Below are 26,630 nucleotides of genomic sequence, written 5' to 3'. Positions count from 1 at the left end.
CAAAAAAAGTACGAGTTCGTAGATGAGCGTAATCGGATGTTTAACATAACCACAAAACGCCATTAATCGAAAATGTATAAATTACCATAATTAAGCAAAAAATTAAGATATGAAACTCCAAGTTGGCTTAAGGGATCGCATTAGCAAAGGGCATACATACATATGTATGTGGGCAAACTTTTGTAAAAGTAGGAGTGGCCCCGCCCTCTAATAAGTTTAATGTAAATACCTCGTTAGCCTCTAAAACTACAACAACAAAATTCGTGTGCTATAAAATGAATGAAATCGGATGGTAACCCCACTCACTCCCCATATAAGGGTACTATTCAAAACTACTAGAAGCGTGATAAATCCATAACTAAATACGCCAGAGACATTAAATTATACCACCAAGATGGAGAGAGGAGGATGGGGTCATGTGTAGAAGTTCACGCAAGTGAGGAAAGTTCTCTGATCGCCATTCACTTGGGAGTGGCCAGAAACGATTCTTTTATATATGACTCAAACAGGTCACGACTTCCGGTCTTTGACCAAGTATCCTCTGGTTAGCCTAAGAACATCCGTTCGAAGGTGAGCTAAAGTGAGAAGGCGAAACATCCCCTGCATAGGGTTGTGCGCTGGGTTTGGGACCCGCCACGTAAAAAGCCTACCCCAATGAACAGTAACAACCAGCCTCGGATGAGAGACCCCCCTTTTGATGACGACCACGGCAAACGAAATAAGGACTATGATTTAAGGGCATGCACCTGGAATGTCCGGTCCCTTAATTGGGAAGGTGCCGCTGCCCAGCTGGTTGATGTCCTCGTGAAAATAAAGGCTGACATCACCGCCGTCCAAGAAATGCGATGGACGGGACAAGGACAAAGACGAGTAGGTCCTTGTGACATTTACTACAGTGGCCATATAAAGGAGCGCAAGTTTGGTGTGGGATTCGTGGTGGGAGAGAGACTCCGTCGCCGAGTACTATCATTCACTCCGGTGAATGAACGTCTAGCCACAATCCGCATCAAAGCGAGGTTCTTCAACATATCGCTGATCTGCGCCCACGCTCCGACGGATGAGAAGGACGATGTGACCAAAGATGCCTTTTATGAGTGCTTGGAACGCACTTATGTGAGATGCCCCCGCCACGATGTCAAAATCGTGCTTGGCGACTTTAACGCCAGGGTGGGCAAAGAAGGTATCTTTGGCACTATGGTCGGTAAATTCAGCCTCCACGAGGAAACATCCCCAAATGGGTTGAGGCTGATCGACTTCGCCGGGGCCCGAAATATGGTTATCTGTAGTACTAGATTCCAGCACAAAAAAATTCATCAAGCTACCTGGCTGTCTCCGGATCGAAAAACTACCAACCAGATCGATCATGTTGTGATAGATGGAAGACACGTCTCCAGTGTTTTAGATGTGCGTGCGCTCCGAGGTCCTAACATCGACTCGGACCACTATCTTGTTGCAGCCAAGATTCGCACCCGCCTCTGTGCAGCAAAAAACGCACGCCAACGAACACAAGGAAGGTTCCACGTCGAAAAGCTGCAATCACAACAGACTGCCGAACGATTTTCTACTCGGCTTGCACTCCTGCTCTCTGAGAGCATTCATCAACAACTCGGTATAAGGGAACTGTGGGACGGCATTTCAAACTCCTTACGTACAGCTGCATCCGAAACCCTTGGTTTTCGGAAAGTGCAAAAGAACAACTGGTACGACGAGGAGTGCCGCGCCGCAGCGGAGAGAAAACAGGCTGCCTACCTCGCAACGTTACGATCGACCACAACACGTGCGGGATGGGATAGATACCGAGAATTGAAGAGGGAAGCGAGACGCATCTGCAGACAGAAAAAGAAAGAGGCCGAAATGCGTGAGTATGAAGAGCTTGATAAGCTGGCCGACAGGGGTAATGCTCGAAAATTCTACGAAAAGATGCGGCGGCTTACAGAAGGTTTCAAGATCGGAGCATACTCTTGTAGAACCCCAAAGGTGATCTAGTGACCGATGCCCAGAGCATACTTAAATTATGGAGGGAACACTTCTCCAGCCTGCTGAATGGCAGTGAATGCACAACGCCAGGAGAAGGCGAACCCGATTCCCCAATCGATGACGATGGAGCAGACGTTCCATTAACCGACCATGAAGAAGTTCGAATAGCAATTGCCCGGCTGAAGAACAACAAAGCGGCAGGGGCCGACGGATTACCGGCCGAGCTATTCAAACACGGCGGCGAAGAACTGATTGGGAGCATGCATCAGCTTCTTTGTAAAATATGGTCGGACGAAAGCATGCCCAACGATTGGAATTTAAGTGTGCTATGCCCAATCCATAAAAAAGGAGACCCCACAATCTGCGCCAACTACCGTGGGATTAGCCTCCTCAACATCGCATATAAGGTTCTATCGAGCGTATTGAGTGAAAGATTAAAGCCCACCGTCAACAAACTGATTGGACCTTATCAGTGTGGCTTTAGACCTGGCAAATCAACAACCGACCAGATATTCACCATGCGCCAAATCTTGGAAAAGACCCGTGAAAGGAGAATCGACACACACCACCTCATCGTCGATTTCATAGCTGCTTTCGACAGCGCGAAAAGGAGCTGCCTCTATGCCGCGATGTCTGAATTTGGTATCCCCGCAAAACTAATACGGCTGTGTAAACTGACGCTGAGCAACACGAAGAGCTCCGTCAGAATCGGGAAGGACCTCTCCGAGCCGTTCGATACCAAACGAGGTTTCAGACAAGGCGATTCCCTATCGTGTGACTTTTTCAACCTGCTTCTGGAGAAAATAGTTCGAGCTGCAGAACTTAGTAGAGAAGGTACCATCTTTTATAAGAGTGTACAGCTGCTGGCGTATGCTGATGATATTGATATCATCGGCCTTAACACCCGCGCCGTTAGTTCTGCTTTCTCCAGACTAGACAAGGAAGCAAAACAAATGGGTCTGGCAGTGAACGAGGGCAAGACGAAATATCTCCTGTCATCAAACAAACAGTCGTCGCACTCGCGACTTGGCACTCACGTCACTGTTGACAGTCATAACTTTGAAGTTGTAGATAATTTCGTCTATTTAGGAACCAGTATTAACACCACCAACAATGTCAGCCTGGAAATCCAACGCAGGATTGCTCTTGCCAACAGGTGCTACTTCGGACTGAGTAGGCAATTGAAAAGTAAAGTCCTCTCTCGACGAACAAAAGCCAAACTCTATAAGTCGCTCATAATTCCCGTCCTGCTATATGGTGCAGAGGCTTGGACGATGTCAACAACTGATGAGTCGACATTGCGAGTTTTCGAGAGAAAAGTTCTGCGAAAGATTTATGGTCCTTTGCGCGTTGGCCACGGCGAATATCGCATTCGATGGAACGATGAGCTGTACGAGATATACGACGACATTGACATAGTTCAGCGAATTAAAAGACAGCGGCTACGCTGGCTAGGTCATGTTGTCCGGATGGACGAAAACACTCCAGCTCTGAAAGTATTCGACGCTGTACCCGCCGGGGGAAGCAGAGGAAGAGGAAGACCTCCACTCCGTTGGAAGGACCAAGTGGAGAAGGATCTGGCTACGCTTGGAATATCCAATTGGCGCCACGTAGCGAAAAGGAGAAACGACTGGCGCGCTGTTGTTAACTCGGCTATAATCGCGTAAGCGGTGTCTACGCCAATTAAGAAGAAGAAGATGGAGAGAGGAGGTTTAAAAGTAGCACATGTAAAAATTTGAAGATGGGCGTGGCACCGCTCACTTTTAGATGAATAATATAAGTATCTCGGGATTCGGACCGACCGATTTCGACTAGATTCAGTACGTGGTATACTTCTCACATTTCTCTATTCACAAAGTGGACGAAACTACAATCACGCCTTCTTCCCATATAGCATTTGATTCTTTAACTTTTCAGTCCACAAATCAAGAAACAATCAATACAACGGGATAAACTTTGCACATCAAAAGAATCACTCTTAACACTAGTGTCTTTCTGAAGTACATTAAGTACATTTGCCGGTTTTCCGATTAGTGCAACTATTCAAGAAGGAATTTTCATAAAATTTTTTGTGAAATTTTTCTTTTGCCGAAAGGTTAAGAATATTGGAATAGGCCTTCGGTGGTAATTGTTTATCGCGAGCAAGTGTTTTTGATTGGTACAAATTATTCAAAGGGGTTCAAGAACGCGTTGATGACGAACCACGTCCGGAACAGCCATCAACATCAACTGATGATCAACACGTCAATAAAATAATAGAATTGGTGGTGCGCAACAAATTCATTTTTTGGGTGTTATGCGTCCTTTGCGCGAAGCTATTTGTAAAATTATAATAAAACACAGGGAACATTTTTTTAGTAAGTAGCCTGTTAATAGTATGTGGTGTTGCCAAAAATAGATAAAATCGGGTCGATACTAACTCAACTCCCATATATATACATATGTATGGTACATATAATGATTTCAGCTTTTCTAAGAAATCGTATGCCGAATATGTAGGTCAGCATATGAGTTATATATGGTACGAGTATACATATTTCAAATTGCTTGGTTTCTGAACCTTTTGTTTTCATTTTACACTTTAAGGTAGTTCCCTGGCTTTGATTATTCCAAGTTGTATGAAAATCACATGTTTAGTTGCACCCGAATGATTATTATTATTTTTTATTGTTATTATAATAAATATTAATTCATATATAATGTTTTCATTGCTTAATCCTTTTTGCAGAACAGAGATTATTAACTATTCCTTTCCAAACTTCAATAGCTCTGTCATTGCAGCTCTGGAAATCATCAAGATCAATTTTTCATTTGAACTACTCTCTGTAATATCAAAGCATATAATTTTTACTTAAATATTTCGATAAAGTAATAACTTTCTCTTTCTGCAACCAATAGATAACCCATTTAATATATTTAAAGGAATTCGTTAACAAAATTCTCATTTTTCTTTTCGCCATTCAATTCCCTATAACTTTTTTATGACTCGAAATGCCTTTTGCCTAGGAAAATCTATATACTTCACCCCAACCTCCAGCTGGCCAGCCGGGTTTATGCCGCAAATGCTTTAAGCTTAAGTATTATCGGTTCGTGCGTGCCTTCAAATAAAATTTATTCGCCTCTCAAACATTTTTCCACTACACTTTGCCGCAGTCAAGTTTGAAAATTTATGCGCACATTTGACAATTTATGAGTGGCAACCAATACATTTTCAGGAACTGCCACACATAAGAGGCACGCGGCATGCGAAAACATTGAAAAGGGTACTTGTGTCTAAATTTAAGGTTTTAAATTCGACGGAAAAGTAGGAAATGGAGCAATACAAAAACTAGCCACGAAATAAAGTGGGGCGCTGTGGGCAGCAGGCTGTGGTGATATATGAGCAGCAGCTCATAAAGAACGTTCTCCGACTGCTGTGTAACTCATGCTTAAGATGGTTAGCCGCTTACGTTGCTTACGATGCGGGCTTATGCCACTAATGTGGCTTAGTGCTTGTTGTTATTTCTTCTCTGAGCTTCTTTTTTTCCTTCTTTCTTTCTTTGAGATTATTTATATAGACTCAAGATGTGCGTGCTTACATACGCAGTTAACGGCGTATACGTAAACAGTTATCAACTTATTTATGTGCTCATCGCTGCTTATATGATTTGGTAATATCGTAAATTAGGCACTCATTATTTCTTGCTTAGACGATAATACAAACGTCAAGTGGATTATTATTATTTATTTTCACATCTGTGTCATTCCCCGCTCACGCAACGCAAACTCAAAGCAGGAACGCTTAAGTGTTGGTCGTTAGTTGTAACAAGCCACCAACCACACACTTCGCGCACAAAAGCATACTTTCAGGGGCGCATAAGCAGCCTTATCACTTGCCCTTTGCCGTTAAATATGGCAATCAAGTGTCTTTTCCCTTTTACATGGGTAGCAGCAGCACTCTTTCCGATTTTCTTTTCAGCCTGTGTGCGTTGAGTTCTGTATGTACCGTTTGCATTGTCAAAATCAGCTGATTGAATTTTGATTTATGACATCACATGGTTGGGCAAAGTGAAAACATGAAGGCATACAGGCGTACAGCACCGCAAAAGTCCACAGTAAATTGGGTCTTAAATCGTTTGCACACATCGTGCTGAAGGCGCGCCACACGAAGGGGTTTTCTATATAAGTATTATACACACACAAATAAGAAGAGTTGGGCGCCGAAGTTGTACCAAGCTTCGTGCTTGTGCATGCGTAGTTTGTGTGTAAATAGTTGTGACGGCTCAATCACATCTGTGTGCGCAATCAGGCGCATATTTCGGGCAACCTTTCCTCCTACCCTCGGCAGTACGCAACTTTGTAGGAGTTGAGGAAAAAGCGATTTTTGCTAACAACATTTGTGGTTGTTGTTAGTGTGGCATTTTTGTGCCTTTTGCACACAATATTTATTGATTGTTCACATATTTTATTTCGTGCGCGGCAAGCGTCTAACAACATTTGTGGAAACCCAATACAGAAGGTTAATCACATAATTTGGTGGAACATTCATATTTGTGGATTTACTTCGCTTGTATTGCGCCAGGATGCCGTGGAGTTAATTATAACACTTTGTTATGATTTAAGACGTCATTATGGGTTAGACAGACGTAGACATAAAGTACGACGTTTGAAGGTTTGAAAATGAGGGTGAGTTTATTGCGAACAGAACTAGTCCTTGATGGAAGAATTGCTAAAGTTTGAAGTGTGATTTTCTTAAAGCAATTACAGGACTTATAGGAAATATTGAAACTGTCGATCGTATGGCAGACATATGCTATACTAGTCCGATCTGAACAATTTCTTCGGAGATTTTAGCTTTGCATGTGAGATTTATCTGTGCCGAATTTCGTGATTATATCTCTTCAATTAGGAAAGGTTTTATTACAAAGACTTGATTTTGATAGTTCAGTTTGTATGACAGCTATATGCTATAGTAGCCCCATATCGTCGGTTCCCACATATAAGCTGATTTATGTATAGGGAAGGACGTGTGCAAATGTTCAGAGCGATATCTCGAAAAGTGAGGGAGTCTGTCATTTTTTACAAGTATTGTTCCAAATTTAACATATCTTGTTCAGGCTATAAATATATAAACAACAACAATAAATTCCGCAAATTTCGTATATAATTCAAAATCTTATAAGTTTGTCTTATCTTTCTTTTCTTTGCAGTTGGTCTAGCAGGATATCATGAAAAGAGACTGCTACATGATCTATTAGATCCTTATAATACTCTAGAGCGTCCGGTTTTAAACGAGTCGGATCCATTACAATTAAGCTTTGGTTTAACTTTAATGCAAATTATCGATGTGGTAAGTACATTGTGAACTTTAAAGCAACAAATTTTTCAAAATAAAGTAACCATTATTAGACAAATTAACACCTACTCAAGAGCTATCAAAAAAAAATCAAAAGAAATGGTGCTTTTGGGTTTTTAGTTTGTTTAAACTACTTCCTAAATGCATCTTGTTTTGTTTTTGAATAGTTATTGCTCTAATTGCCTTTAATAAAGAATTCAAAAATGTGTGGCATCCTAAATTGAGGCAACAATTCAGTATGAAAAATATGTTTGGGTATTGTACTAATATAGCCTAAAGAGAAAGAGATCTGGAGACACAAGATTTTAAGTTTTTAGAAATGATTTCCCAAATACTCATTTTTGTGCAACTCCGACTCTTTCTGAAATGCTTAAAATGATATAAAAGTTTAAAACACTATGGTATCGTAAATGTAGGCAACATGGTTGTATGAAAATATTTGTTGGAAAAAGTATTGACATACTCTAAAGGGAAAAAATCTGTGTTTGGATTTTAAGTGTGGAGAAATTATTTTCCAAGCGCTCACAATTTTGCTCTTCGTTACTTTTTCTGAAATGCTTACTATAAGGGCTTAAAACGCTGTGGAATCTTAAATGTAGGCAGCAGTTCAGTATTAGAATATTTCATATATGTAGTCTAAAGAAAAAAGGGAGTGTTTGGATTTTAAGTTTTCAGGTTATTTTGTTATTGAATCTTCTTTATTTTGAATTGATCGCAACAACTGTTTAAAAACTAGCAACATCCTAAATGTAGGCAACATTTTTGAAATCAAAAACTTCTTAGATTTAATTGAAATAAAAAAAATTAAATCATAGTTGAAAAAATATTTCTCCTTTGCTTACTTTAATATATTTACATACAAACCATAAATATTTTATTACACCAACGACACGCTTGGCCACCAAAACACTCTCATAATATGATGACTTTATATACAAATATATTTAGTAAAGTTAGTGAGTGCTAAGCCCGTCGCGCAATTGAATATTCAGCAGCAAATTGTTTGTGCGCCTAAAAATAGGCTTAGCAGGAAATGAAAAGAATTAAAACGAACACCTCGTCAACTACAAGTTTAATTGCCCTGACGTGACCCACTAAAAAGCAGCAAGATAAACAGCATAAAATAAGGAACAAAAAAGGAACACAGCTACGAAGCGCGCAATACAAGGAGCGACAGGAATAAGTGCTGAGACATTTAATGTGTACATATGTTTATGCGCATAAAAGTGTGCTTGCAGGTTTACATGCTGCTTTCACTTATCTGCTATGACTGAGCAAATGAAGTTGAAAAGTGAAAGTGAAATTCCGCTTAATTATTTTCACAGACACTTTAGTGAATGAACATGGGGCGCACACTTCTACAAGCAAACCTGCATACATGTGGCACATATACACATTCGCATGCCGTGGAAAATAGTATGGATCGTATATGTGCTTTCATACTTTTGCTTGCTGTCAAGCGGAATTTGTATGCGCTGCCATGTGCCACAGCAAAAACAACCGTTGCGCACAATTGGCAATAGAAGCATGAATGAAAGCACTGAATGGGCGACAAGTGACAGGCAGTCACGTTGTCGTCTTCACCTGGACGCACTAATAAGCCAAGCCCCAAGGAGCGTGCTACAAATAGTGGGACAAAAGGGAATAAAGTTACGGCATACGTGAGTGCGATTGTCTGTATGCATGGGTGAGAGTGTTGGCAACATCAGAAGAAATAAAATAGAGTTGAATGGGCAACAAATGAGGAGCTGGCGTAGGTGGCAGATGGTAGGCAGCGAGCAAGGTGAGGTGGTGGTAGCTAGGTCACAATTTAAGCAATGGAAATGGCATTAGGGCGCGAGAGAGGGCGAAAATCCCGAAGTAGCTGAAAGGAAATTGTATTGGGCGCAAGCGAATCGAGCACAGGCGACACAACCTAGCGTTGGAATGACGTAGTTACCTGCCAAAAGCGTGCTTATATGCCGGAAAATAAATATTGTATCCACTCAGCGTTGTCTAGGTGTTAGAATCTGGTACACTGACTCTGTCGACGAGTGACGGTGTGTGTGTAGCAGCCCAACCTCAATTCATAATAAATGTTTTTTATTTCGCTTTTATGCGCTCATGTGCTCATAAAACGTTACGGAAACAAGCGTTGCAGCACCAAATCACATAATAAATGAAGTAAGAGACGAAAACGAGTGATTTTAGCAAATAAACAGATGAATAAGTGAACGCTAGTAGAAGCTTGTTTATGCGAAGCTACGGCACCTATACATGCACATATGTTAATATTAAATGGAAATAAAAATCAGACAAGCAAATAGACGAGCGGATTTTGTTTAATCACATGTTAATGAGCACGTGAAGACGGTACTTTTTAGGTGCCAAATAAAATAGCAAAAATGCAGACATATTAACGTGCAGAGTTGGAACGAGTAGTACTGCGGGAGGAAGGGGGATACTCTCTAAACGTAACAGCTCTATATAGGTAATATATTAAAAAATTCGTTAGCAGCTGTAAAAGCAAAAATTAGAAGGCTGACCAAGATCCTACTTATTCTTACTGATCTAAGAAGAATCACTAGTAAGTTGCCGGAAGTTAATCCCCTCTCGCAATAAAATCCGTGTAAATTCCATTGATGTAGATTCTCCAATTTTGTGGTTAGAGCTATCAAGAAATTATTTATACCCTATATCATATAGCTGCCATACAAACTGAGTTATCTGACTCAAATGCTTGTACAGTATATCAGACTTTTTCATTTGATGAGATGTGTTCACCAAATCAATCTGAGGCAATGCTGGAATTGTTCGGAACGAATCGCTATAATATATGGTCGTAATACAAACTGACAGATAAAAGTCTTGTAATGAATCTTTGTTTGAATCGAAGTGAACGATGTTTCTTCGTTTCAATTTCAAAATCAACGCTTGAGGTTAGGATAGGTTAGGTTAATCTGGTAGGCCACTAAGCCACGCATAGACCAGTTTGGTCCTTTGCGATACGAGATGGAGTTCACTTGCTAACACCAAGAGCAATAGTCATCATTCAGAATGCCTGCGCTTGACGCGAATTTTGACAGACTCTGCGGCCTCCCTATATATACCTCCTCCAGTATGTCATACTGGGGAGACTCCAGATGCTTACAGCGTAGTCTTGCCAATGCGGGAGAAGTGCACAAGGGATGCTCCATTTTTTCTTTGGTGCCCTGCTCTAAACATTTCCTGCAGCCTTTTTGATCATCAGCCACATCTTACGGGCGTTTATCGCCACCAGGCAGTGATCGGTAGCACTACAATCACCGCAACCCACCAACGTTCGGACGGATATCCCAGTCCGCTTCGTTACTATGTTGACCCCCATTTCGAGGTTTTGATTCGGGGGTCTCTATCTTCAACCTTTTATACCTACCGCCAGGTACTTTACAAGCAATGGCCTTTGTATTCACCTACTACTGACTCTTACAGGAGCCAGCTTGAGATCAAGACATTGTAAGCAGCGACACCCATTGCCCAGTCGACACAAGCGCGAAGGATACAGCTAAGATGAATTTTTTCCGGCCAAAGCCCTCGCTTTGGACTCAAGCAAATCTTTTACAAAGAAAAGTATTGAATCTAAACATTCCCTATTGATTTTTAACGAACAAATTTTCACAAACTGATCGAATTTACTATCGAATGAAATTTGTACTTAATATTTCATTACATTGGCTTTGGTAAGAATAGAAACGTATGAGAATGGGCAACTTATTTAGTTATATAATATACACAAACATTTCTTTGGCATTACTTCGCCAGTCTCCATTATCCTCGTGAGTCCACGCCGGTTCTGTACTCATCGCTCATGCGGATAGCTTCGGAGTTTGTGGAGAAGAGTTCGCTCGAATGCTTTTTCATCTAAGTTCGTCATCGTCTATGTTTCTGCGCCGTATAATAGGACGTGACTATTGAGAGATTTAGAAAACATAATTCTTGTTCGTCGAGGTGGATCTGCTTATCAATTGACTACGGATTTAAAATTACCACTTATTGGAAGAATTGCGTTGGATGACAGCAGTACAGCAACGGTGTTGAATATTTGCTGATACCCTAGTGATGAGCAGATTTATGCAGACACACATGTAGTGTTGCCAATTTTTTGCCTAAATTGCTCCTAAAAAGTGACTGCAGAACGTGTTGCCATTGCAAGTGTTGCCAGATATTCACGCAGAATGTGATACTTTGGCAAATTTGCAACACTGTTGTCGTGCTTGCCATCTCGAACGCGCTTTTATTCTGCGCTTGCTATGTAGACTTAGATTGTTGGTGTTATTTAAGCTGGTTTCGAGAGGACAGAACTTTTTCTATCTTCACTTTTTCAAATGTATAGCTACCAACAATGTTCAATTCACTAGTTCTCGAGATGCAAGGAATCTTTACATGTGGTTTCTAGGTACTTTACACTAGTTCACCACAAGGCAAAGTTCTTTCATTTCTTCTGCTTTGAGGGCTCTGTTATCAAGGCCTGGAGACAAGGTGTCCATTACATTCAGCAAAGATGTTAGAAACCTGAACGAGCCTGTTTATTTAGACTCCGTACGGATAATAGGTGCTCCAGCGTTGACAAACTTCCATCTACAGCCGCAAATAGCTTGTAGTCTATGGCGACACTTTGTGAACCAACATAAATCGGAAATAACTACAATATCAAATCATAAAACAAGCAAAGTTTCAGTTATCGAGTGTTAGTGCGCCAACGGACGACCGGAACGGGTTCAAGTTGCCAACTCATTGGTGAACAGCGCGGTCTTGCATCGCCGCCGCCATCAGTGATTTCTCCTATCTATTACAAAAAAAAAAAACAAAAAATAGAAAAACACATGACTACGTAAGTCCCTTATTTGTTTGACACATATGGAGAGACTGGCTTCTATTTTATTGAATATGTATATCTTCTGGTAGTAGAACACTGCCCCAAATATCAAAAGCTTTCACTTTCATGCTTTCACAAGTTACTTACAACAAAAAACAAGCTGGAGCAGCGGCATCCCGTTGCACTTTTACTTTATTCACCGCGGCTTTACACCAACGGCACTTCACACTCGCCAAGTTGAGCTTCCTGCTTTGTCTGTGCGCTGTGAATGTATGCGTATATGTGTGTGCGCAAAGGTAACTCATTCAGGATTTTTAGTTTGGTTTATCTGCTTTAGATGCGCTTCACTAAAGCATTTGTATGATTTTGCAAATGTGTATGTGTGTGTGTTTCTCTGTGGTTTGTTCATTTCAATGGATCCTTCGGGAATATTTTCCCATGTCCACTACATACGCAGATTACAAACACTTTTTCACGCTTCGAAGAGTAATACACTCACCCTCACATACATATACATATGCAGGTATTTTTTCGAAGCGGGAATGAAAGCGAAAAAGTAAAATAAATTTCAATGTTTTTCTAAAGGATGTGTTGACAATTTTCCGTTAAACTACGGTGAAACTTATTTACAACTTCATTCACTTCAAATTGCTGTGAAAGTATGCAGTGAAAAAATCATCAAAACATTTATACACATACATATGTATATATAAATGTATGTAATTATTTGACCCATATACAGCTGCCATGCTCACTTATATAATGTGTATTTGTTCACTTACAAGTGGAACTCTACTTGCATGTCAAATTGCCACATTTACTTACATATGTACTGTTATAGCTATGTGTATGTATATCCTACCGACAGCAGCAAATGAAGCATATATTTAGGCTTTCAACAACTGTTTGCCAACTTCTATGGAGTAGTGCAATTGAAAACCTTTGCACTCAGTTTGAATAACTCCCATATATATGTAGGTATATTGTCTCCTCCACACTAACACATATGTAAATATTCCTTTACATGACACTCAATAAGCGCACAACCACATACTTTGCCACCATTGACAGTTGAGCTGTTGTTGAGTAATACCTGTGGATATGTATATTATGTACGTTCCCGGTCCAACATGTTGAAAGTGAATTTCTGAATAGGGGGTTGTCCTGAATTAGAAACTGCGTTCACATACATAAATATAGCACCTGTAATTCCTGTTTGACTTGTAAATGGCACACTGACAGTTATTTCAACTTTTCTAGCGACAACGCAGTGGCGAGCGTTAGTTGAAGAAATTGTTTTTGGGATATACTATATGTATATAATTTATTATTATTTAATAACAAAACTCGAACTGTTTTAAATTTTTTACTATTTTGAAAACTCTAAAAAAATAGCAATATGTCGTATTATGGTTGATACATCCGGGAGCACTCTTATTCGACTCCAGGCTGAACGCGCGGAGCTTATCTTCTTCGGATTCCATTAAGGGTCTGTACTCTATTCTGAAAGCCTTAATCGCTGTCAAAGCTTTATGTTTATTTCGTTCCCACTAGTCAGACGGAAAGAGGTGGTCACTCGTTCGCAGAGCGGGTATACGAAAAGAAGGCATTATATACATACCTCCGACCGCCGAAAATTTAATGGCGATCGGTTAAGCCGTTTCAGAGAATTTTTTCTCACCGGTTCTGAGAACAGCGTTCGAGAAAATGCGTTTGAGTTATGAGTACAGATTGCACTACTATATTTAAGGATTTTTTTCAAATAAGTATATGTATATTCAATAAATATACAAAAAAAAGTCGTTTTTTCAAATTCTCTTTTCCCAGTCTCGATGAGCCTTCATTTATATGCCTCAAGGCTAATCTAAGATTACAGAGGTTTTTCTAAATTTAGCATTAAGGTATATTTTGAAGATTGAAGATTAAAGATTTTATTCACATTACTCGAAAGTTTTTCCTGAAGAACTTTTCTACATGACTTCAAAAAGCAGAGGAAGCATATAATATAGCAGTAACTCCAACACAATTATTTCCCCTTTTTCACATTTCAAGAAAGAATTTATTAATTATCAGCTGCTGAAACAAAGTCTTAAAGCTTTCCAACTCCACTTCAATAGCTCATAATATGCTTGTGAATGCGCTCAGCAAAGCACTCGACTGTTGTTCTCACAGGCAAAAATAACAAGATTTCCGTATTAAAGCCCAACAAATTTCTTAAAAGAAAAAGTGTAGCAATAAAGAATAGTGTGAAATCTAAAAGCAGCTGTGCTCGAAACTGCTTTTGACATACTAACCCAAGTGAATCGTTGACACTCTTCGACACTTTGACGTGTTACTTTGCTGTCATATTGATGCATGCCCCGGCAGGTGGCGTTATGCCCGCCATATGTAGCACATTTGCAGTTGAGCTGTTGCTCCACTTCAGTCGGAATAAAATTTACTTATGCTGCAGGTAGATATGTGAGGGAGCAAAGAAGATGGACAAAGAAGTAAACATTAATTTCGTTATGAACGGAAACTGCAGCGCAACAAAAGCCAGTAGGGACAGTAGCTGCAGCGCCAGCGAAAGGTGGCAGCATTTTAAATTACAACAATAATAGAGGAAACCGAAATTCAGGCACATACATATGTATCTACATTGTCTCTAGGGGAGCACACGAGTCTCTGCACGTTTGGCTCTCGCTTTTTAGTCGCCGGCTCCTGCAGCGGAACACCGCTGTTGTGACAACAGCCGCGCATCCTCCAAGCTGCTGCTTTGGTGTCGGTCATTTATACAAATTTTATTTAGAACAAGGAAAGAGATTAACTACGGCTAAATCGAGACTATATTCACGGACGCAGATCTTATAGTTTTAAAAGGGTTAAAATCGACTTCTAAGTTGATTTCGACTTATCGATCGTAAGGCAGTTATATCTTACGGTGGTCCGATATCGGCGGTTTCGACAAATGTGCAACTGCTTGAGGAGAAATATATGTGTGCGAAATTTCGAATCGGTATCTCCAAAACTGAAGTACTCATATGATGTTAAATCTAAAAAAAGGTCCTAGGCTGATGATTTGGCTGCTTCGAGTTCTACACAGCATTTGTTGGGCCCATTATGGCACGGTATATGAGTATAGTGGCCAATAATGAAAAATACTTGGCTCCAAACTAGATAACCGAGCAGAAGAAGGTCCCTTATCAGCAAAAGTGAATATCAGAATTTCCGACCGTTTACCAAAGCACTGCATCACAGTAATTTGCAACGTTTTGTTTAAAAAAAGTCTCTATCATCGGTCGAAGGTTTCTTGTCGATGTTTCGAAGGTTGCACAGATAAATCTCTTTGTAGTAATGAACTTCAGCCGAGCCATAGTGTGGTTCAGAGAAGACATAATGATGAAAGGATCATATTCCCAAGGGTTTCAAAATTTGTTTTCCAAAGGCCTCGGTGCGTCGCCTGACATCCACTCTACCTACCTACCTACATATCCCCAGTTGCCTCAAAATCTAACATTTCAATTATTCAGTTTAACCAACGGATCCTGAGAATATATTGGCCACTTTCGTCAAAAAAAAAAAACTTGGAAATAAACAAGACCATGTATCAGGATCAACGTCAAAAACAAACCAGACACTCAAGGCGAAATACAAAGCCAAATGCGCACAAATCTCACTCTTAGAGAGGTCAACTGGAAAAGGACATATGCGTTAAGGTGAAGAAAAACCACAGACAAGCGCTGAGACACAAACAAAAGCATACGTTTATATGCGAAATGCGAGCACATGCATGCTTACATAAGGACACTCGACATAATAAACGAGTGCGCGAAACGAAAAACAACGGTAAACTGCCACCAACGCGGCAGGACAATAACAAAAGCGCAGCATGTAAGTGTAGCTACGAATGAGGAGAGCATAAAACATACACACATGCATATACGCACACATGTGAGTAAGAAAATAAAAGAGGCAGCGCATGTCCTGCCAAAATGACAGCTGAAAATTGTATTTGAATAAAGGAGTACCACAATTTATGGCACTCGCATACTCATTCAAAGCTGCAGCTGCCGCTGCCGCGGCTGTAGCAGTAGTTGGCAGACACTTCAGCGCCACCTTAACGGTGTCAGGCAGCCAACATTTGCGCCAACATACAACAACATTTACGCGCGCACAAATACATAGCAAGTTGGGGCTGCGCTTATGTAGCGCTTCCGCAGATTCTTACCGCACAAACACGCGCCCACACACACATACACTCAAGCATTTATGTTGTGACGTACTTATGAATGAAGAAAAATGTACATTTGCGCTGCTTAACTGTACATTTGAAATTTATGTGGCGTGTAGTTGCATGCAAGTGCATTAGTGTGTGTGTGAGTGTATGTGTGTACGCTTTATGGGCGTATGGGGACGTGCCAGCGAATGTGTCACTGTAACAATGAACAGGTTGACTCTTTATAATTTGCACACATTGCCATTGTTGTTGCTGTTGTTCTTGCTGTTGTTGGTTAACTTTTATCTCAACTCACGCTTCGCACTTTGTTTGCTATAATTTTGCTTTCATTCGCACATTTATTCTTGTAAATGTCAACTTGCTTTTACTATGCCCCCCGGCCCCCCTTCCAGCCACACACACACACATACACATACAGATTTTGCGAGTAGTACAAAAAACTGACTTTAAAATTAATGACTTTTCAGCTTTTGCTTGTCGTCCACTCGCACACACACACATACACATATTTGGATAGTTGATATTCCGAAGTGTTCATTAATTTTACTCTCTCGGACACTCTTTCTTGCATTACTTCCACTTCTGTTGAGCCATTCTGTTGGCCAGTACGTCGGTCAACATTTCGAGCTGTCTGTCACAGTGTCTTCAGGTGGCATGTTGACATGTGATTGACGCCGACCACAATAAAAGCACTTGTATCCTTGCATCCGCAGTTACAGTTAGAATTATTCTATGCAAATGAGTTGCAAAGTATTTTTTGTGGTCTGACAAAACCTTTCTGCTGTTATTTTTTCATATAAAGAAAACAGATTTTCAGACAAAGAGAAAGATTTTTCGGACACTCGTTGCTTCAAATCTCGGTCATTCAGATCAAAATACTAACAGATCTAATAATAACTACTAATAACTAATCCCAAGTCAGGAATACTTATGAATAGAATAGATAATGACAGTATAACATTTGATCAAAAATTACCCAAACTGAAAAAATGCGGGGTGATGAGACTCTTCCATTTGTTTCAGTTTTATGCCAGTCTCTTGATTTTAATACAACTTTTTTGGACATTGAATATTTCGATGTCGAAATTCCTTCTTCCTTCAAGAGCTCCAGACCGCGTTCTTTAAACATTTGTTGCTGTCTGCATTTGATCCTCCGTTCACGGTTATGATACCGTCCCAGTAATAAAATCAATTCACATATGCAATGCTGAACATTTTCGATGTTATATCCATAAACCCTCAATGATGCCGCTGATAAATGTAGATTCCTCTGCTACGTTGTCAACCATTTTATTTGCGGAATCTATTAACAATATGTGTTCAGTAGGCCTTTACAATTTGTTGGGATCTCTACTATCTCTCTTATACTAACACAATGATTTTAAAGCACTCGTCATTAACACAAGTGGATTGGCTCACGACCTTTACTGAATGTTTTGTGCAGTTTTTCGTTTGTGTAATAGCTCCTGACAATTTTCGAACGCACCATAGCAAGATGTGATATCTGATTTGTATCATTATTGTTTTCATACCACTTTATAAAGGCATTAATGCATTCCACTGCTTCCGAAAAATTCACTCTCTGTTTTTGCATATCTTCCTCGATAACTGGTTCTTCAACTTCATTGTAATCATCGCCAATTTTCGATATTTTCACTGCTGACATCAACAACATCCACCTTGGACATTAACAATTGTACCTCTCGAAGTTCATCATAGTAAGAACTTTTTGATCTAATCATTGTAAGCAATGGAATTTTGTCTTCGCTGTCATATTGATCATCGTCTCACTGTTTTATACTTTACTCAGCTTTTATAAGCACAGCTCTTGGCAATTCATCTCATGCTAATTTAAGCAGCAAGATGGCATCACGAATTGATTGACCTTTCAAAATTTTCTCAACCGGAACATTTTCGAGGTGTTACAATGTTTCATAACAGTTTAGCCTGGTTGCCTAGCTTGAGCAGTTTTATGGGATTTTGATCCATGCGCTGGAAAACAGTGACAGCTTAGGTGGTAAAAGCATTGCCGCAATGTTTCCATCATCTGACTGTAACTTGTGAATTGGCTTATGTGCAGTGCAGTTGTCAGTCAACAATGAGGCTCTTGGTGGTAAATTACTTTCAGCAGAAAATTTTCGAACCTTAAAAATATTTTCGCCTACTTAAAAATTTAATATGTTATAAAAAATAAATTTACCTGCTTACCTGCTTAATGAATGATAGCACCAGCGGAGGAATAGCTCTCAATTTATTAAAGACTTTTGCGAGTTAGCATGTTCCAATGGGTTTTCAAACCCCTTGAAGCAAAGGGGCTTACGGATTTAACAATTACCAAGTGCCGTCCTCTCGTTAGCCTCGAAAAAATGTTTTATCGTTCAAGGGCCGTACAATCTCCAAACAAAATTGCTCAAGTCGGACTACTTCAGCATATAGCTGTCCGATCAAAATCAAGATCTTAATAAAATATCTTTTCTTCTTATTAAACAACCTTTATTTCATTTGAATGGATTATATAGAACTAGCAAAACGTTTTTGTTGGATGCAAAGACTTTTTGAGATTCTTTTATACATATGCTATAAGAAATACGCCTGTGTAGTGTATAACTGTATGTAGCCAAAGTTTGTTCTTGTTTACTATTCACTAGCCCAATCATCCACAATTTAAGGTCCTGTTGGGATAACTCACATATTAACCTTGGCAAAACTGTCCATTAAGCATTAGCAGTCGTTAGAAGTCTTTTTTAAATGCCTAGAAACAACTAAGATCATAAAGCTATTTAGGGCCTCGGGGTTGACTGTAGTAATGATATTTATTGAGATATAAAACTCATTTTAGTTTTATTTAGTGGCTAGAATTAGGGAAAGCAAATTTTATGCCAAAAAATCCACGAAGCTTCAAAATTTCCTAGCTCGGTTTCAATATAGTTGGAAAGTCAACTCTTATATTCCTTTACAATATTAATGTCTTGTTTATTATTAGTTAATTGCATTATCCTGTGGAACGCATCAAATTTGATGAGTCCTTAATGCATTTCAATGCAATATGGGTGAGGCTAAATAAAGCTTGATTATTTATTAAATATTTACGCAATTTCAACTCAATTTTATGAGTACATATATAACAACAACATTATGCATGTGCTCATTACTTGCAAATAATGCGTCACTTAATATTGATTTAATTAACTGACAACATAAAATGCAAATACATTAAAAGTGATAACCATCGCAGCAAACTGTCACACCAACACTTGCCTATAATTAGCAACAGTTGCATAAGAAATATGATTATAACTGTGCATGATAACAATATGCACATGTGCCTGTCACCAGCCACGTCAAGCCGGAGTGATGGCCAAGCAAACAAATTAAAGAAATGGCAAACTGCATTTAATCAACGCCTTAAATGGCTGCAGTAAAACCTAATCATAGGCGACACTGGATAACTGACTAATCATTATTATTGTAGTAAACAACCGCAGTGTTGCATGCTGTACACACCATTACTGTCACCGGCAATAACGGCAAGAGCAACGGCGATAGCGTCGCTCGTAAAGGCATCATCAGCCAAAGCCATGGACGCGGTTACGCCTTATGAACGAGGAGTAAATGAGAGAAAACGGTGGCGGTGGTGATGAAGTGCTCGTAAATTTACCGTTGATAAACGAGTAGACGTGTAGAACGCTCATATATGCTTACACAGCTTATGTGTGTGTGTGCATGTGTATGGGTGTAGCCATGGAGCAGTTCATTACAAAATCATTATCGGCAAAGTTGTTGACAGTCCGGCAGTCGATGAATCGTGTTGTCGCTTGAGTGTAAAGAGATTGCCCGATAGCCGTGGACGAGACAAACAGGTTGTGGTATTTTATTACAAAAACAAATTCGACTAAGTGGCACAAGCAAGTTGCGCTAGTTTTGCGGACGTGCAATATTGAAAGGCGTGACAAAAGAGTTTACCTCCTTTCGGTGGCGCAACCATTAAGTATATTAAATTGCGACTTTGCAGTCAATTAATTTTAATTCCAGATTAAGGATAGTAATCCACCGATGATGGTAGGGATCGTTGTAAAGTTAGTGGCGAGTGTATTGTTAGATATTTATTGGGAATAAATTGACGTATTCAGCTGCTTTTACAAGAGAAGTCAAGCCGTTCCTGAGCTCTACTATCTATGTTTGCATGTTCATACAAAGCAAAATGCTGGACAGAAGCATAGCTACGTCCAAGCGCTTTATGCATGCATCGTCATTACTTATGTCAACAAGGGTCCTATAGTCCTTTTGAGAACGTGAGAGTAAAAAGCAAGCGTCTTTTCGTTCGTGGCTCTTGCACATGATATTGGAAATCCTGCATGCCTTTAAGGCATTCCATCTCGCCCTGATCCGTCTGGGAGCCCTTGTGATTTCATTTTATATCGGGTTACGTATTTCTGGTGCTGGTTCCGTAAGCAATCTCATCAGCTATCTCGTTTCCTGAAACTTCTTTGTGTTTTGGAACCCAGAATATATATACACTCACATCCTGGCAACGGCTGCATCTCTTATCTTCCAGCTTCTAGTGATATTCTCTGACATATGCTGGCGCGTCGCGTGCTCCTGCGCCATCCCTCCTCTTTTAGTGTGACTTGAAATCTTTTCCCCCAAATTTAGCGTGAGGGTATGCGGTGGATAAATCATTTAAAGGCGCCAATTTTGGAGCTAATTTTTTGCAGAGCTTTCCACTTCAATGTAGATTGGTGGTAGATTGATTAATCTTTCTAGACCAGCCGTTGGAGAGAGTCTAGCGTGGAACAGCAGTTCCCTGTATAAGCTCCAAAAGCGTATGTATGGATTTTCCTGACAACGGTCTACCACACCAAAACACAGTTAAGTAAATTTTGCTCCTTAATTGTTAACTCAACCCCGTTGAGCCTCGGTGGTTTCCATGTCAAGATTTTGTACATCTTTTTAAAGAGTACCATCCGTTTTATCTTCATGTATCTATGGGTTGGCCAATATCATGCATTAGTGTTTGACCTTAGAACGGTGTTCATCACGTTACTGATTGTGCCTAAGTACTTCTCAGTCTCTATTATAGCCTATACAGGCATATCAAATTTCCTTTCAAATTTTTCCAGAAGCTCATTGCTACAAGTGTCCATAAGATTGGTGACAATAAACCCCGCGTTAAGAGTTCCTTTTTGCACTAATCTGAGCAATAAGGCTCCACTGCTATCTGCACTAATACCCCTGCAGCTTATGACAGCAGAGTAGAGCTTATAGACAGTTAACGATTGCGTTATTGGATACTATGTTGAATGCTCCACATATGCCAGGAAGGACGCCTAGTTCAATTCTTTATACTCAAAAGCTCTTTCTGTATTTGGAATTCGCGAGTGAAATGCAGTCTCCGGGGATCTACCCCTAGTATAGAGTTGTGCTCAAAGCATTAAAGAAAATTAAAGGAATATGCTCACCAGTTTAGATATCAATTACCACTTGCAGCTTTACGGTATATAAAATATTTAAATTTAACTATTACATATTAAGAATAAGAAAAGCGTCAGAGAGATAGTAATTTTGTAGGACTCATTATCTACTGACACTATGCAAAGTTTGTGTCCTCCTCTCAAAACTAAATACTTGAGTGAGTAAACGACAGTAATCATTAGTAATCAGTATACACACAAACTTTTAAGGTACACTTCAACATTGCAACAAATCTGCAAAACATTATTACCACACGAAAGCTCTAAAATAATATGCTGTAGACCAGAATTATAGAGAAAACGACATGCAACACGAGCAAGGAATTTCTTTCCAAATCAAATTTTATTCTAAATTGTTAAAAGCTCAAAGGGCTCAGAATGTCAGCACTCAAACGAAAATGAATTTTAGTAAGCAATTGTAAAGTAACTGTAAAATAACAAAAATCCAAAAATGAAGGCGGCATGCAACGTAAGGCAGCAAATAAAAAATGTCCATGAAGAGAGGAAACCTAAAGAGAGAAGTCTTGGCATGCAGGCATATGCCAAATGACTGCCAGTAGCACCAGAAACGTCTCACACACTTGCATATATAAATATTGAAAACTACAAATTTACTGTTTTATTAACGCCAGAAATATATTGCTTTCATATAGAAGTAATTTTCGTTGATGCCGCCTGTTTGCTTGGCAGCTCAATGACTGCCATGGCATGCTAACGTATTGCAATGTTGCACTCTTTACTGTCAATCACTAATATTAACTAAATTTTATATGGTTTTGTGACTGCTTAGACCAGGAGTGGGGCGGGAAAATTCGAAAATATATTAAACTTACAACCACGATTTCTGCGTTGCGGATATTGCTACACTGCCAGAAAGTACTGCTGACAACTAGATATGTTTGAGGGGAAATAGAGACTTTCAAAAAGAGTGATTGCTCATATCATTCACATATATAATACAATCGTACATATATATATCTTGAGATACATACAGGTTGTGTTAAAGAAATAAAGATAATTTTCGTTTTTCGGAGAAAAAAATTTCACAGTCTTCATTCGATATTAAACAGTCTTCGAAACACTTCTCAAACTCGATTTTTGGGATAGTCGTTAGCACTATTAGCGATTTTAATATATCTTGTAAAACGAAAAAATAGAAAAAGTCACACAGAGCCATGTCTGGCGAATATGGAGACTGGGTAACAGTATTGATTTTGGTCATGGGCGGCTGCTACAGGCGAAGTAAGCAATGAATACAGATGTAATCGTAATTCAAAGGCATTTTACAATTGTACTCTCCGACCCCGAGAAATTGTTGTTTTTGTTGTCAAAGACTTCTCCTTATTGGAACGAAGTTATTAGTCAAGTAGACGTCTACCGACACTTGGGACAAAGAAGCTACAGACATGACAGAACATTGCTTTCGCAGATATCATCCCTGAAATTACCTGCTTGTAGCGGGACCGACTTATAGGAGCATCAAGACGTCTCTCCTGAACTACGTCGACAACTTAAAACAATACGCCGACCAGATTTCGGAAGCAACAAACTACAGACATGCACTGACCGCCATTCACAGCGGAGCCATTAACAACTTCACCGACTCCCTATTAGTGAATAGCGTACTGGAAGTCAAACCATCACCCATTGCAGACAAAGAGCTCGAGTTGCCACAATAAGCGAGAGTGATCCTTGCGCAGCTTCGTTCTGACTTCGCTTCGCTACTGACATATCAAACATATGTCCAGGAGCAACGACTACTTGCATGACACAAACCACCTCTTTGTAAGCCCTGCGAAACAGCACGTTTCATGGGCCTATGGTTGGATGACCTCGATGACAACTTATCTAATCTTTACGATCCTAACGGGCACTAGGTAACCGTTACAACAACAACAATTTTTTAAGTAATTTAAAATTATATATTTCATTGTTTACGAGTTGAGTGTGGTTGTGTTGACAGTGGTGTTCCCTGGGTGTCAGGATTATTGGTTGTGTGCGGTTAACTGGATGAGTAGTCGGATTTTCTGGGCGGTTAAATATTTATACAATTTGTTAGTTTATAATGAAACGGTTTTTTGAGGCATATGATAGATTTAAATACTTTTTTTTAGTGAGAATATTTTTTAAAGACCCTTACACTATATACCATACATACTCTAATCCGAAACAGCAGGACTTTGAATGCCTTCCAAACGTGTTTGTGTTTAATTGATATTTCCGGCGCACAGTCAAAGCAAAATAAATGCCAAAGCGGAAAATGATTGGCAGCCAAATATTCGAATGAGCAAATCGCTTTGTGAGTTTTGTAAAAACAATTAAACGAGAGGCAGACAGGAATGGTTCCGTAGCATACAATCGAAGTGAAATAGTTTTTCATTTATCAGGCTTATAAAAACAGAGATGCAAACGTAGGCGGATTGAGCTGCCTGTGTAAATTTATTAAGTTTAGATATGTTTTGCTCACAGCAACAACAAAATAATCGCAATTAATTGCTTTTCGACAAAAACAATAGCAACAAATGGCGCAATAAGCAAATCCGCCAACCAAAAAACACGCTTGAATCAGTTTTAGACGGATTTGCCAACACTAATAACGCTTACACAATCTGCAGCAACTAGGCTGCAGCTAGAGCGCCTAAAACGCCTTTTGCGCATAATTTAAGTAAATAGAATTTGAATAGTTAGGATTTGCGCAACAACAGCACGTTGCTTCACAAACGTTATTTAGTCAGTTAGTTGAGCGGAATGCGCGCCACAACTCAATTCAATCAAATGGTATGACTGTGTGCCTAAAACTATGCTTTACAGTTCTATTTCGCTGTATTTGTTTTATTTTGCAAACGGCTTGATTTGGTAAAGGGATTAAGTGACTAACAACACAGCTTAACATTGCGCAAGGCGCGCATAAATATTGTTTTATCCGCACGATTTGACGGAACATATTTGTCAGTGCAGCCGGTGGCGCCTAAACGTATGTTACAGTACTCGCTATAAAAATATACTATAAACTATAAATTTAAACTGCTAGAGAATTGGTGGGAAAAATAAACAAATATATTCGATACTTATATAGGGTAGTCGAAAAAGTCTTTTCGTATTTCTAATCAAATTTTAATTTATTTGTTTGCATATGAATGACACAATGTGATTGGTAGCACTGGAGATATACGACTGCAACGACATTTATTGACAAAATACGAAAATACTTTTTCGACTATCCAATATATAGCTCTTCCAAGTAATGAAAATCTTTTTATATCGAAAATTAAGTTTCAGATTTTTTTTTGTGTTTTTTTCGAATGCAATTGCTTTTAAGATATCATTAATATATTGCTTAAAAATTTGTTTTTATACCGGTTTTTTATTTTGAAGTTAAACATTCTAATTCGAAATCGAAAATTCAAGTCGTATTTTAGCCTGGAAACTTAAATTAAAACGTCAAAACAATTTTTCGAAAATTCCGGAAATATTGCACCCAAAAACCAAATGGAGAGCAATGGCAGCACGACCTACTTTTGCAGCATAGGTGCGGTATCCACATATGCGCGCCTGACGGTATGCAGCAAACTTTAATTATATTTCAAAATTTTCCGACACAACCAACTTGAAATCTCAAAAAGTTTGCACAAAAGGAAATTGCTAGTAAAATATGCCAAAATTATCCAGCTCCAAACAGAATGACATACAGACAGGCGGTAAATGAGGGCAGCGCGAACGACAGCGCCGAAAACCCAAAAAGAAAGTTTAAGAAAACGCAACGTAGAAACAAAGTAAAACACTCAACAAGCAATTGCCTCCCTACACGTCTTAAAACTCGAAGCATTTTGCAACAATAAATAAAGTTCACTACACAGAGCATACGTTTGAAACGAAATGACAGCAAGTGAAAGATTTTGAACCGGAGCCAGCCCAAACTGTTGAAGCAGAAGTTTTTTGTAGACTCGTGCAGATAAGCAAAATGTTGTGCATGCGTGGGGGTGCCAAGTAACGGGCGTAGATGAAAAATGAAAATTTTAAACGCAGCCGAAATATATGCAAATATGCTGCTTAACGTTACCGCCCACCCCACACCGTCAGCAACCCTCCACAAGCTGGCATCTTTACAGCGCAAGCAGGCATAAGCGTGTGAGCGGGTGTAATGACATGCCAGAGTGGCATAATAGCTAGAAAGTATGCAATAATCTGCGCTTACAAAAAACAAAAACAACAAAACTAAAATAAAAATGAAGCTTCAGTAGCACTATGAAGAAAATGTGATAAATTAAAGTGGTAAAGCGGCATGCAGCGGCAAGTGAATCTGTGGGCAGAGAAATGTAAGAAGGGTTGTGATGGGAGCTGTGTAAAATCCGAAATGTCAATTTGTGTCTGTAGATATGATATTTACACATACATCGTTATTTTCCATATCTAAAGTTATGCAGAGCGAGAGAGAGAGCAGCGTGCGCCCGTGTGTGCATGTGAAGTGTGAAAAGTGCATAATGCGCGTAGAGCTTTGACACATTTGCATATCGCCAACGCTTCGATTGAACACAGAAATTCACTAGCTCACTTCCACTTCCACCTCCCCCAATCCCCTGCTTATCGACGCCCTTGGTACGAATTTTCAGCCAACATGCCATACCCTCACGCCATAAATGTGTGTAGTGCCTCTTTATATCTGTTGATCCTTGACAAGGTGAGCAGCTTCGGCATCGGTCCTGGGCGTTTTATGACAAATTGAAAAATTTATGAAATTCATATGCAAATTTGTGCAGCTTTTGACATTTTCTTTCACTAAAGTAAACACTCAATGGC

The 26,630-nt window shown here is 39.5% G+C and overlaps 1 protein-coding gene across 2 annotated transcripts in view; it reads left to right on the top strand.

Moving 5' to 3' along the window:
* Positions 1 to 26,630, top strand: part of LOC126752494 (neuronal acetylcholine receptor subunit alpha-7) — a 239,320-nt gene that overhangs the window by 131,337 nt on the left and 81,353 nt on the right. For both annotated transcript variants that reach the window (XM_050463330.1, XM_050463329.1), the window contains exon 4: positions 7,167 to 7,306. In XM_050463330.1, the coding sequence (XP_050319287.1) occupies positions 7,167 to 7,306 (140 nt within the window). The remainder of the gene's footprint in view (positions 1 to 7,166; positions 7,307 to 26,630) is intronic.

This window comes from Bactrocera neohumeralis, chromosome 3 (assembly GCF_024586455.1).
Source record: "Bactrocera neohumeralis isolate Rockhampton chromosome 3, APGP_CSIRO_Bneo_wtdbg2-racon-allhic-juicebox.fasta_v2, whole genome shotgun sequence".
NCBI classification, from domain to species: Eukaryota; Metazoa; Arthropoda; class Insecta; order Diptera; family Tephritidae; genus Bactrocera; species Bactrocera neohumeralis.
Note: the sequence above shows the minus strand (reverse complement) of the source record. Positions and strands in the feature narration are given on the sequence as shown.